The sequence below is a fragment of the Limulus polyphemus genome, unplaced genomic scaffold (genome assembly GCF_000517525.1).
Source record: "Limulus polyphemus unplaced genomic scaffold, Limulus_polyphemus-2.1.2 Scaffold4369, whole genome shotgun sequence".
NCBI classification, from domain to species: domain Eukaryota; kingdom Metazoa; phylum Arthropoda; class Merostomata; order Xiphosura; family Limulidae; genus Limulus; species Limulus polyphemus.
This window is the reverse complement of record NW_013669979.1, coordinates 12,734-24,575: the sequence shown is the minus strand read 5'-3', so window position 1 is coordinate 24,575 and position 11,842 is coordinate 12,734. Positions and strand designations below refer to the sequence as shown.

At 35.2% G+C, this 11,842-nt stretch overlaps 2 protein-coding genes across 2 annotated transcripts in view; one reads left to right on the top strand and one right to left on the bottom strand.

Annotated features, from left to right (window-relative positions):
• Positions 1-6,693, top strand: part of LOC106471045 (TWiK family of potassium channels protein 18-like) — a 21,526-nt gene extending 14,833 nt beyond the window's left edge. Inside the window, exon 2 of the mRNA XM_013931628.2 lies at positions 5,472-6,693. Coding sequence (XP_013787082.1) covers positions 5,472-6,472 — 1,001 coding nt within the window. The 3' untranslated portion in view covers positions 6,473-6,693. The remainder of the gene's footprint in view (positions 1-5,471) is intronic.
• A 1,254-nt stretch (positions 6,694-7,947) lies between these two features.
• Positions 7,948-11,842, bottom strand: part of LOC106471044 (phosphorylase b kinase gamma catalytic chain, skeletal muscle/heart isoform-like) — a gene marked incomplete at its 5' end in the record, with an annotated part of 16,088 nt that continues 12,193 nt past the window's right edge. The window contains 2 exon segments of the mRNA XM_013931627.2: positions 7,948-10,850; positions 11,411-11,527. Coding sequence (XP_013787081.1) covers positions 10,707-10,850; positions 11,411-11,527 — 261 coding nt within the window.

Below are 11,842 nucleotides of genomic sequence, written 5' to 3'. Positions count from 1 at the left end.
ACGTTACGAACGGTAACGGTAGTAGTAATAACCTAACTAACTTCGTTACGTCGTTCTTATTCTTACGTACACTATATATATATATATATATATATATATAAATGTTCAACCCTGTCCATGCTCGTGGTTACGCGAGGTTCCAAAATTTGTTATTCTTCGCAGTTTGTTTACAATCACCGTTTTACCAGTCTCTGGTCTTTACCACAATCATCCAGTACCAGAAGAAGGACCACAAATAAAACTTACGAGCTTTTTTGACCATTCGTAAATTACGGAATTTTGATTTTTTTTTCGTGATCAGGAATACGGATAGAACTGAAATATATGAGAAAAATGTTTTCACTTCGAGCAAGTTCAACAAGAACGCCCCCCAGTGGCACAGTGGTATGTCTTCGGACTTACAACACTAGAAACCGTGTTTCGATACCCGTGGTGGGCAGAGCACAGATAGCCCATTGTGTAGCTTTGTGCTTAACTTCAAACAAACAATCAACAAGAATACTGGATCTGATCATGCATCCGGTTTTAACCTGCGTAATAATTGTTCAGCGACATATAATTTCACAGTTATTTTAACGATGATGATGATGCGTTAATTTTGGAATCGAAACCGATGCGATTTGACGCTCGTTAAAAATTAGATTGACCAATGATAATTAGTCGGGAAAATATGTGGATTCTGCATTTTTATCTGCGTAACATCAGTTTCGAAAGCTCATATTATTTACCCAAAAGCGGGCGTGAAGTCCGCCTGGAAAGGTCACCTGTTTTAACCACTCGCACCATTATACAGTAGTGTGTTGTCGGTCAGTCAGTAGACATTAAAATGACGTCACATAAAGAACGCTTAACGTTGCAACTTTTACTGTAGTGGTGTCAGTAAAACGTGCGCATGTCATGAATCACGAGAAGAATTATGCATTCTGTAGGCTACAAAACAGCATGACATATGAACTTCAAAAGCAAGAAATAAAAATATTTGTTACTCTTAATTTCGGTTTTATTTACTCCTGAAACAGAACACTTTCGGGGGACCCCGCTGAAGTACATTTAGTGCTATATCCAAACACAAATAATTGTATAACACACCAAACAAAGAGTACGAGGACATTGAACAAAATAAAGATTATATAAGGCTTACATTCCACAAGATAAGTAATATTATCTTCATCACTGCTGAGACTAGTCGAAGCTACAACTTCAACCATTTTAAATATTCAAGTACGGTTTTATCGCATCAGAAGTCCAATGGACTTGACACACGACTTTTCCTTTAACGATAGGAACTTTGCTAAGCCTAACGATAGGAACTTTGCTAAGCCTAATATGTATTTTTTGTATGTAATCGAGTACAACTTGTTTGCTCCAAAACGAAACATTCGAGTGAAGATGTAGCTACCAAAAAATGTGCGTCTCCTTCAAATAGAAATATAGTTTAGTGAGCCATTTTATACAACATGATAAACAAGTCTGACTGTTTGACGTTACAAAGAATCAAAAAAACTTTCTGTGACGAAGAAAACTGGTTTCAAATTATTCAACGTTTCGATTAGGTAACTTTATGCATTTTGTTGCGTGTTTTCATTTGTTTGATTCCTGTATTACTCGATTGATTTACTTATTATTCTAACTGCTAAATATTTTGAGTCAATTAGTTCAAAATTAAAACGTATATAAACGAGGAAGACAAACTTAAACGTACACTTTACTTGAACTTTGTTTTTTAAGCATTGTATAAAACTAACACAAATAGCTGTCTGTGCTCTGTCCACCATTGGAAATCGAACATCAAATTTTAGCGTTGTAAGTCTGTAAACTTACCACTGACTCGCCAGAGGACAATATATATACAAGCAACAGTGCTGTAACATTTTGGTATTAAAGTTAGAGATAAAAACAAGAGGGAATCCTCAATAGCCGTGGATGGAATTAGATCTCAACCGGTCAAGAAATGGAGCTATGAGCTAAAAGTTTGTACTTAAAAAAAAAAAACTCAGAGCCATTCTATTAGCCATTATGCCGCGGCAAAAAAAAAAACGCAAAAAAAAACGATCTTTATTCTCAAGGTGATAATATCAACAAACTTTTTAATTCAGCCAAAGTTTCACTATTGCGGTTTCATCAGGGCTAATACTACAAGACCTGTCGAAGTCACAATGGCGAAATGTTGGCTTAAATAAAGTATTTATTTTAATTTGAAAAATAAAGGTAGTTTTTTAAACTTTATGGCCAAAATTTACCATCGGACTTTATAATATTTCTCTAGAACAGTTTTGATTTGATAATACGTTTATTTCGCTACATATATTTTCAAACAACTAACCTATGCAGTAATATTAACATTAGCTCGATAAATACCAATTCCGCACATTATTACTTTGACACAAAAGACGTCCCTGTACTTCATCAATGACTTTCTTTCTTTTTCTTTAAACATCTTCTCAACATTTTGCAGGGTTTGATGTAAAGTCCGTGTATTCGTTCACCAGAAATCCCTGCCTAGCGGAAACCGGGTGTAGTCTAGTGATTAACGTTTCGAGATCCATTACTGTTGATCATGACTCGAACCGAAAACTGAGAGAGGGCGAGACTCGAACTCTCGAGTCAGTTAACTGGTTAAATTTCTTATCGGCCTGGCATGGCCAGGTGGATAGGGCGATTGACTCGCAATCTGAGGGTCGCGGGGTCGAATCCCCGTCCCCCAAACATGCTCGCCCTTTCAGCCGTGAGAGCGTTATAATGTGACGGTAGTCGTTGGTAAAAGAGTTGGCGGTGGGTGGTGATGACTAGCTGCCTTCCCTCTAATCTTGCACTGCTAGATTAGGGACGGCTAGCGCAGATGGCCCTCGTGTAGGTTGGCACGAAATTGAAAACAAACAAATTTCTTATCTAACTTAGCTCCTTCCTCCTTTTTTGATATCCACGAGTCAAAGTGAAAACCGACAGCGAGCGAGATTCGAACCACCGTTGCTCGGTTGGTCAAGCTTCTGCTTGATAAACAGAGTTGTAGGTTCGAATTCCTACTTCCTGTTTTTTTTTTTTTAGGAAAATTCTAACTTCACACGACAGTGAAAATTGTTTCCATTTAATGATCTGTTTTTCTTTGTTTGTTGTTAAGCGCAAAGCTACACAGTGGGCTATTTATGCTCTGCCCACGTCGGGTATCAAAATCCGATTTCTAGCGTTATAACTCAGCAGACTTACCCTGAACCACCGGAGTGGGGGATATTTTTTAATTTTTGTTAGTGCCCCACCCCCCAGTATGTCTTGGGACTTACAACGCTATAAACCGGGTTTCGATACCCGTGGTGGGCAGAACACAGATAGCCCATTGTCTAGCTTTGTGCTTAACTTCAAACAAACAAACTTTTTGTTAATAGCTAAAATACTTTTTCTTTTGTTATAGACGCAAACTAAATATTTTTCAAGTCAACATTCTTAGATCTGGAAAAGCTTAAAATATTCTCTTTTATAATAACCCGCATATTTATATATAAAGATAAACTTTAAGGGCACTCATGACGTCATAATAAGACTAATGCGTTAGAACAAATAATCGCCCTCTATAGCTGGTGTCGCATCCTTTGTAACTGATCGTTTGGTTACGTCCGGTCTATAAGTATTGCTGGAATATTGGATCAAGCGCAAAACGGGTATTATTTGGCAATCATTAATATTTTCTTTTTTTTGTATATTTCCAAACATAAAACTGTTAAGTCTTTCTTTTTTTTTTTTTGGATCATATTAATTACTGTATTTTGACGCTTATGAAATCCGGAGGAATCTTGAAAATTGATATCAGAATATAATGTTTTGGTGCTTTTTTATATCCTTCTACAAATGATATTTTATTCAAGATAAAAACAATGAGTTTATTTCTGTGTAAAGTCGTACAGCCTTTTCTGTTGTAACACCCATTTTCTTCACGATCTCAGCCATAAATTGCTGAACACGTGCCTTTTGCCTCGTGTCGAACGTTCACCAGAAAGTACACTAGTCCTAGCTGTGACGCGTCCTCTCGCCAACTACAACAATAATGTGGTCGCTGCTGACGTCAAGACCGACGTCACCTTCCAATGCCGGAACTTCGATTTTACTTTTTTACACATCTCTTTTGTTCTGTGTTTAACAGACAAACAGGCCACAAAATGAAGTGTCTAAATATGCACAAATTCATTACTTTTATTAGACTCTAGAGGGCGTAACTTTAAACACCACTGGGGGCCTAGAAACAGCGTATTGAATAATGAAATTCAAAAGCCTAGTTTGTGATATTTTTCTTCATTGAAGTCAAACACTTATCTTTGAAACTTTTTTTTATTACATAATTTAGTATCATTCTCTGTTTATTAAATTGAGTTTATATTAGCTGAGGTGCACTGAAATTGTTATTATATATATTTTTGATGACTGCACAAATAGTTGCTTATTACGCCCCGAAAGCTGTATATAAAATTCTACCCAAGTCTTCCAGGTTATGTTAATCGGGGAAGTTGACTTGTTCACAGTGTAAACATAAATTCATGCACAAGTTACTGTTTTATCAAATTCGTATAAAGCATTATTAAACCTGGGTGTGACCCAGTGGTTAGCGTGCGAAACTTCGTAACGAAAGTCCAAGGTTCGAGCTCGCTACATGTCGCGGTTTCAGTTGTGAACGTGACAGTCAATCCACGTTGAGATTGGGTGTATTTGTTTGTTGTTAAGCACAAAGCTATACAACGGCCTATCTGTGTTTTTTTTTTCACCACGGGTATCTAAACTTAGTTTTTAGTGATAGAAGCCCACTGAGCCACTGGAGGGCTTGGGGTGGGGAGAATATGGTAAACCCATTATTGCTATGTTTAAAAGTAGTACTTTAGAGATGACTATAAAACATGCTATTACTTTCGAGTGCACTGATTCCACTGTATCTTTTTAATTATTTTTTTGGATTCCACTGTATCTTTTTAATTTTTTGGGTTCCATTGTATCCTTTGATTTTTTTTTATTCCACTGTCTCTTTTAATTATTTTTTTTGGATTCCACTGTATCTTTTGATTTTCTTGGATTCCACTGTCTCTTTTAATTTTTTGGGTTCCATTATCTCTATAATTTTTTGGGTTCCACTGTCTCTTTTAATTTTTTGGATGTACTAAAAGACAATTATGTTTTTAAATCTTTATAAAATATAACATTTTCTATTTATTCTCTATCTGAAACCAATTCCGCTAAAAGGTATTTAGTTTTAAAGTTTTCTGTTTAATGCTACTATATATCAGTGTAAACAATCACTTATAAGTTTAGACTCAAGAAAAAAAAAAGGCCTAGGTCCTAGAGGGAAGAAAATAAAAGGCATGATATTTCACTTTTTCCATATACTGTTGCTTTGTCCAAGCTCTTTCGGTGCGTGTGGTCTCCTGTGAGATAAACTAACAGCTAATTTGTTGTATGTAAAATAATTTTATACATGTTATTTTATTTTATCATAGGTTACGGTAACATTGCTCCCAAAACGCCGTGGGGTAAGATGGTCACCATTATGTACGCCATTGTTGGAATACCTCTGATGCTCTTGTGTTTGTCTAACATCGGAGACGCCATGGCTCACTCGTTTAAGTTCGTCTACTGGAAGGTTTGCTGCTACCTGTGTGTTAAACCACGTAAGAAGCGCCGAGAAACCAGCTCGTCGTTTCGTCATAGCGCTCACTACTGGGTGGGTCAGAGCCCTCTGACGGACTATATAGACGTTACGAAAAGAAGTGGCGACTGTACTGCCCCTGGAGAAGATTTACCAGATAGTGACTTTCGTCCTCATATATCGCCGCCCACTTCTTCCAACACTCCCGTTTCACCTAGTTCTGTTGGACCAGACTCTCCCCAACTTTCAGCGCCCCCACCAATGTCTCCCACGCGGAGAAGATATTTTATCGATCTTTATAGCACCAACCACGTGCCAGTGATATCAAACAAGTATGCTCTTCAAGAGAGAGAGGACGAGCCTCTTGAGCTTCCTCCGCCATCTGGGATTCAATCCAGGTCACTCTGTGCAGAACAGTGTAGTTGGAAAAGCCGCCGCCAGGGAGAGGTGGTAGATCTAGACCTCGTGCAGGAGGATGAGAAGGAGTCTGTTTCCGAGGGTAGCGATGGTGAGGAGGAAGTCACGGTTCCGATTTGGTTGTGCTCAACGGTTGTCATTGGTTACATCTGTGGTGGAGCGGTGCTTTTCACCATCTGGGAGAACTGGAACTTTTTAGATAGTTTTTATTTCTGCTTTGTAACCTTGACAACCATTGGATTCGGTGATCTAGTCCCCGGTACATCAGTTCTGTCGGAAGATGCTCAGCTGACCCTCGGATTGGGTGCCCTTTATCTCTTGTTTGGAATGGCCCTCTTGGCCATGTCTTTCAACCTGGTTCAAAAAGAAGTTATTAAGTCTGTGAAGTGCGTAGGTCACAGACTGGGCATTCTTTCGGATGAAGCTGACGGTTGAGAGTGGGCTTAATGTCTTATAAGATCTAAATAGATGGAACTCAACACGTGTAGTCTCACACCACGTGTCGCTTTGACGGCCACCAAATGGATAGGCGATAAGATTGAAATGACACAGATGCTTCCGAAACGAAATACATTAACAAATCGGGAAACAAGGATAGCAAGTTATGTTAAAATGTCATCGAAGCTCACCTTCAAAAAATGAATACTTATTTCTCTCTCTCTGTATATTATCAACACCTCAAAATAATATTGTTGTATCTAAAGTCGTACTTCTAAGTTCAGACGTTTAGTGTTATTCCAGTGAGTGTTGTTGTTTCAACACAAAGCTACACAATGGATCATCTGCACTCTGTCCACAGCAGGGAATCGAACCCCGAATATTTAAGCGTTGTTACTCCGTAAACTTGGTGCTGAATATAAACGCCATCTAGTGGCATGTAAAATGAGCTATCTGTGCTCTGACCACCACGGGTATCTAAACCCAGTTTCTAGCATTGTAAGTCCGTAGGTAGCTTTGTGCTTAATTACAAACAAACAGACCAAATTTAAATACTCTTAAATAACCCACTCCATATTTTGATTTTTTTAAATACATTTAATCTATTTTTCTCGGCACAACCATTTTTCACTCAACACAGATGGCGCTCTCTACTGACTGTACAGTTAAAGAAGACACACGCTGGGATCAAATAATGCAACAAATCATACAGTGATCAAATAATTCAATCAAACAAAACACTGGGGATCAAATAAGGCAACACCACATACTAGGCTAATGTATCACTTTGTAGGGATTAATCGTAAGGTTACCAGATAAAGTCTCAATCAAAGTTGCAACAATTAATTATTTAAAGGAACACAAATAAACTTTATTGCCACAACAATACAAGTCAATCATTTAGAAAAAATATCAGTCTTCAGTAACAATGTGGTCACTCATAACATCACAAAAACTTTTAAAAAATAAATAAGATTACTAATAAAGTCACTAGTAAGTCAGAATAACGTGGTCGTTCTTTAATGACAATTGTGACAGATTAACTATTTCCTTTAAACAGCAAACTGTAAAGTTTCAAATTATATCTTTAAATAATGTCACACGTTAGTTAAGGTCATCAAGCGAGTCTTCAAGAACAACACTGAATCTATACAATTAAACATCATTTTGTCGTAGAAATAACTTTATGTCAGTGTAAAAACCGACGACCCATCCTTTCGTAAGTAGTCTTCAGCCTGAAAAGTTGAGTTAATACATTGAAAGATGCTATTAATATGTCCATATCAACAGATAAAATGCCCGAGATAATTCGGTGTTTACTAGATGGCACTGGAAATGGTTTGTGCTGATATCTTTTGAATATATTCTGAATTATGTATCACAAATACTGGAGAAAAACCATTCTTTTTTTCTGGATAGTTGACATTTATTTATTGTGTATATTTATGTAGAAATATAAAACATCATTAAAAAACTTGTTTTTTTTAATATACAAAAATATACGATTAAAAAATTAAATCAAAAAAACATTTTTTTAGCTCATTTCCACAAATAGCCTGCCATGAAAGGGATTAATGTAACAATTCATAAGGCACTGCCACATCAACGGATGGAACTTCTGAATTATTTTGTTTTTAGCCCTATGTGCATGGGTGGGGGTCAAAGTACACGTGCCATAACCTTTTACAGAGTACCATTGAATATGGTACTAGATATTTGATTTCCCTACATTGACAATTTGTGGGAGAAGAGATTAACTACCAGATACTTTAAAAACTGTAGGTATGCATTTTGAAGGTTCTAGAGGTTGTGCAATGATGGATAAAATGATTTTATTGTTCACCTGACCATCAGCTTGCACTACAATATCTAGCAGTCCTAGTCAGACATACCCCGAGTACAACTACATTTATAACAGTTTAATGGACCCACCCTGTCCACATCAGTACAGGAATCTCAGAGTTCTTTTGTTTTTCAATGCAGTTATTAAACATAAACTCACTCTTCCAAATACAGCATATCATTACAATCATATAAATTTAAGTTATTTAAATAAATAAATAAATAGAATACTTATGATTGTCTAAAAATGTAATACACCCATCTACACAAAGTACAATGTTCCACCATGATTTCTGGAAGAAAGCAGTTGATGTTGAAAACATATCATTAAAGAAACGATCTTATGTACAACCATTTTTTGTAATGATTTACTACATGTCGTTAAGACTATTTTTGAAGATTATATTTCATAAGTACAGTTAAGTTCTTCTGTAACATATATCAAGTAAATGTTTTACTACACTATCACCAGTTTCATATAACGTGGGACTTTCAGAGTTTCCAAAATAGTTTGTTTGATTTTGAGTTCTTCCAGTAGATATTTCGATCTTCGGTGTCGTCAGTTAGTTCGTGACTTCGAGCAAATGGCGATTATGTATGGCAAGACCATTTTTTGTCAATCCTTTAACCCATTGTTTTCCATCAATTTATTTTGAACCACTTCTACCATTTTACAGCCTAAATTTCTAAAATAAAAATGCATACAGGTTACACACACATCTTAACAGGAGTTCTATAGACAATTTATTAACATTTATACATCATAGCTATATTCAATGTAATAACACCTAACTATTATTAAATAAAACAGAAGAAAAGTTTCTGTAGACATCAACAGTCCAACATAAACAAGAATCTACAAGACATCAGGTATAAACACAAGAGCATGAAGATTAATGTTCTACTACAGAATTTATCTAAAGCAAGAAAGAGAAAACATAGAAACAAATAACCGCGGGGGAGAAAGAAGCCAGTGTACGTTTGCTAATTAACCTTGGATATATAATTAATTGTTTTTTGTCTAACAGAAAAATCAGGTTTGTTTATTTTCCAATATGAAAAGTCCAAACAGTAACATCAGATAAATAATCAATACACTTAGTATAAGTAAGTTATATTCTAATATTTCTGTACTGTTACTTCCGTTAACAGTATTGGTTAGAATATTTAATATATCTAATTTTACTACTTTTATCACAGAGGTTGTTTTGCATTGTTAGCTCAATATAAGTACTTAGGACTAACTTCAATCTCGTGAGATGATATTGGGTTTATGGCCGAAAATATCATCAACAGCAACAATATCAAACTGACGAAACATTGTGAGAAAGGTATATTTAATTAGCTGTACTCATTACCAGGTTGATTTACTCTAAGTAAGTAGCTTGCTCTGACTGGGAATTAATACTAATAACTTGTTCATTTCTACATATCATACACAATATTTTTGAAAACACTTCAATAATCAAAAAAGTTATAATGTCACAGAAAAGATTCAATCATAAAGGTAACACTTTTTTTTTCTTTTCAGGGATAAAAACAATAAACTAGAGATGGTATATTAACGGTTATAGTATAAAAATTAAAACCCCCTGGCTTCCAATTCTCGAAGTTCCAAAAGAGAATTTTACGGAAGTAAACGATAGCGGCACATTCTCTAAGTATGATAAAATAATTGACTGATTTTATGCAAACATATTCTGTATGTAATTCACAAAGGTTATACGTAAGGGACCAAGCATATAATATACCCACTGAATTTGAAAGTTTGAGATTTTCTTGTTTAAAAAAACCTTTGCTAGGATCGTCAAATTGAACACAACAACTATCAGCCCTATTTATGGCAACAGCAACAAAATATTACTTTGTTACAAAAATAAGTTATTTCAACTATTAGGTTTTTTTTTTATTTGATTCACAAAAAGAAAACAACAAAAACGTTTGTTGTTGCTTTTTCTTGCTTTTCAATTTAATTTCAGCCTTTGATAACAAGTCGTGATTAATTTAAAAGAGAGAGAGAGAGAGATGTTATCGTATTAAAATTTTCTGTAAAATTACAATAATCTCAAAAAGTATCTTAGCAGCTTCCCACCTAAAAAAAACAATAACAACACAGATTTGTAAATCTCTATAAAATTATCATCCCTGCTAAAATAACACACTACAATAAATTAAAAGTTTATGAAAAGATACAGTGCCTAGATTTCGTCATGCTAGTAAACAACAAAACTATTTACACTATCTCCATCTTTGGACGTTAAAATTTCTATCTCCTGAGAGTCCTGTGGGGTCTACTCACAATCACATATTAGTTTTTCTTGGCAGTTTGAATACCTAGATCAGATAAATTACCGTGTCATTATATTGAATACCTAAATTAGAGGCATTACTATGTCATGGAAAATTTCAATGCATTTTTATAAATCTGTTTCAGTTCTGTTTTTGGATGGTTTTCAAAGAGTGCTGCACGATTCTGGGCTTCACCTCTCTTTACCCAGTGACAGTACACCCGAAAAGCACAGCCATCAATAACCTGATGGAACAGAAAATAAGTTAATACACTATTGTTTGCAAGTTTGATGTTACGTGTGTGAATACATCATTTTACTTGTTAATACACTGTTGTTTGCAGGTTTGATGTTACGTGTGTGAATACATCATTTTACTTGTTAATACACTGTTGTTTGATGTTACATGTGTGATACATCATTTTACTTGTTAATACACTGTTGTTTGCAAGTTTGATGTTACATGGCTCTTTTCAATAACATTTTGACTCTGTATGTGTTTGTCAGCTAAGAGTAAAGTTACAATGTTTTTTAAAAGAGTACAGAAGTCTTCTGATATCTGTGAATACATCATTTTACTTGTTAATACTGTTGTTTGATGTTACATGTGTGAATACGTCATTTTACTTGTTAATACACTGTTGTTTGATGTTACATCTGTGAATACATCATTTTACTTGTTAATACACTGTTGTTTGATGTTACATCTGTGAATACATCATTTTACTTGTTAATACACTGTTTTTTGCAGGTTTGATGTTACGTGTGTGAATACATCATTTTACTTGAAAAGAGCAAGTCTTACCTTTCTCAGTGTTTTAATCCTATAGGGGTCGCTACATGCTACATCAACAGACAGTGGTTCGGGGGTAAACTTCAGTCTCTTGAGACGAACCATAGCTCGTACACACAGCATTCCAAACTAAAAAAAAAAAGGTCAAAATCACAGGAGCATATTGTATCTTTAAGAGTCTTCAGTTTTTAAGTCTTAACAGATTGCAAATTAATATCTGGCTCAAAAGATACAGCAGAGACTTGACAGCTCCTTATCAATGGGTCTCATTTCAGTCCATGTTTAGATTCTGCCCGTACTTTTTGGTTATTATTTATTACATTTTCACTATGTTTAAGAATTTCTATATATTTACAACTGCTGATTCTGCTGTATATTTAAGACTTTCTATTTATGACTGTCGTTTTGGCTATATTTAAGTATTTCTGTACATTTATGACTATT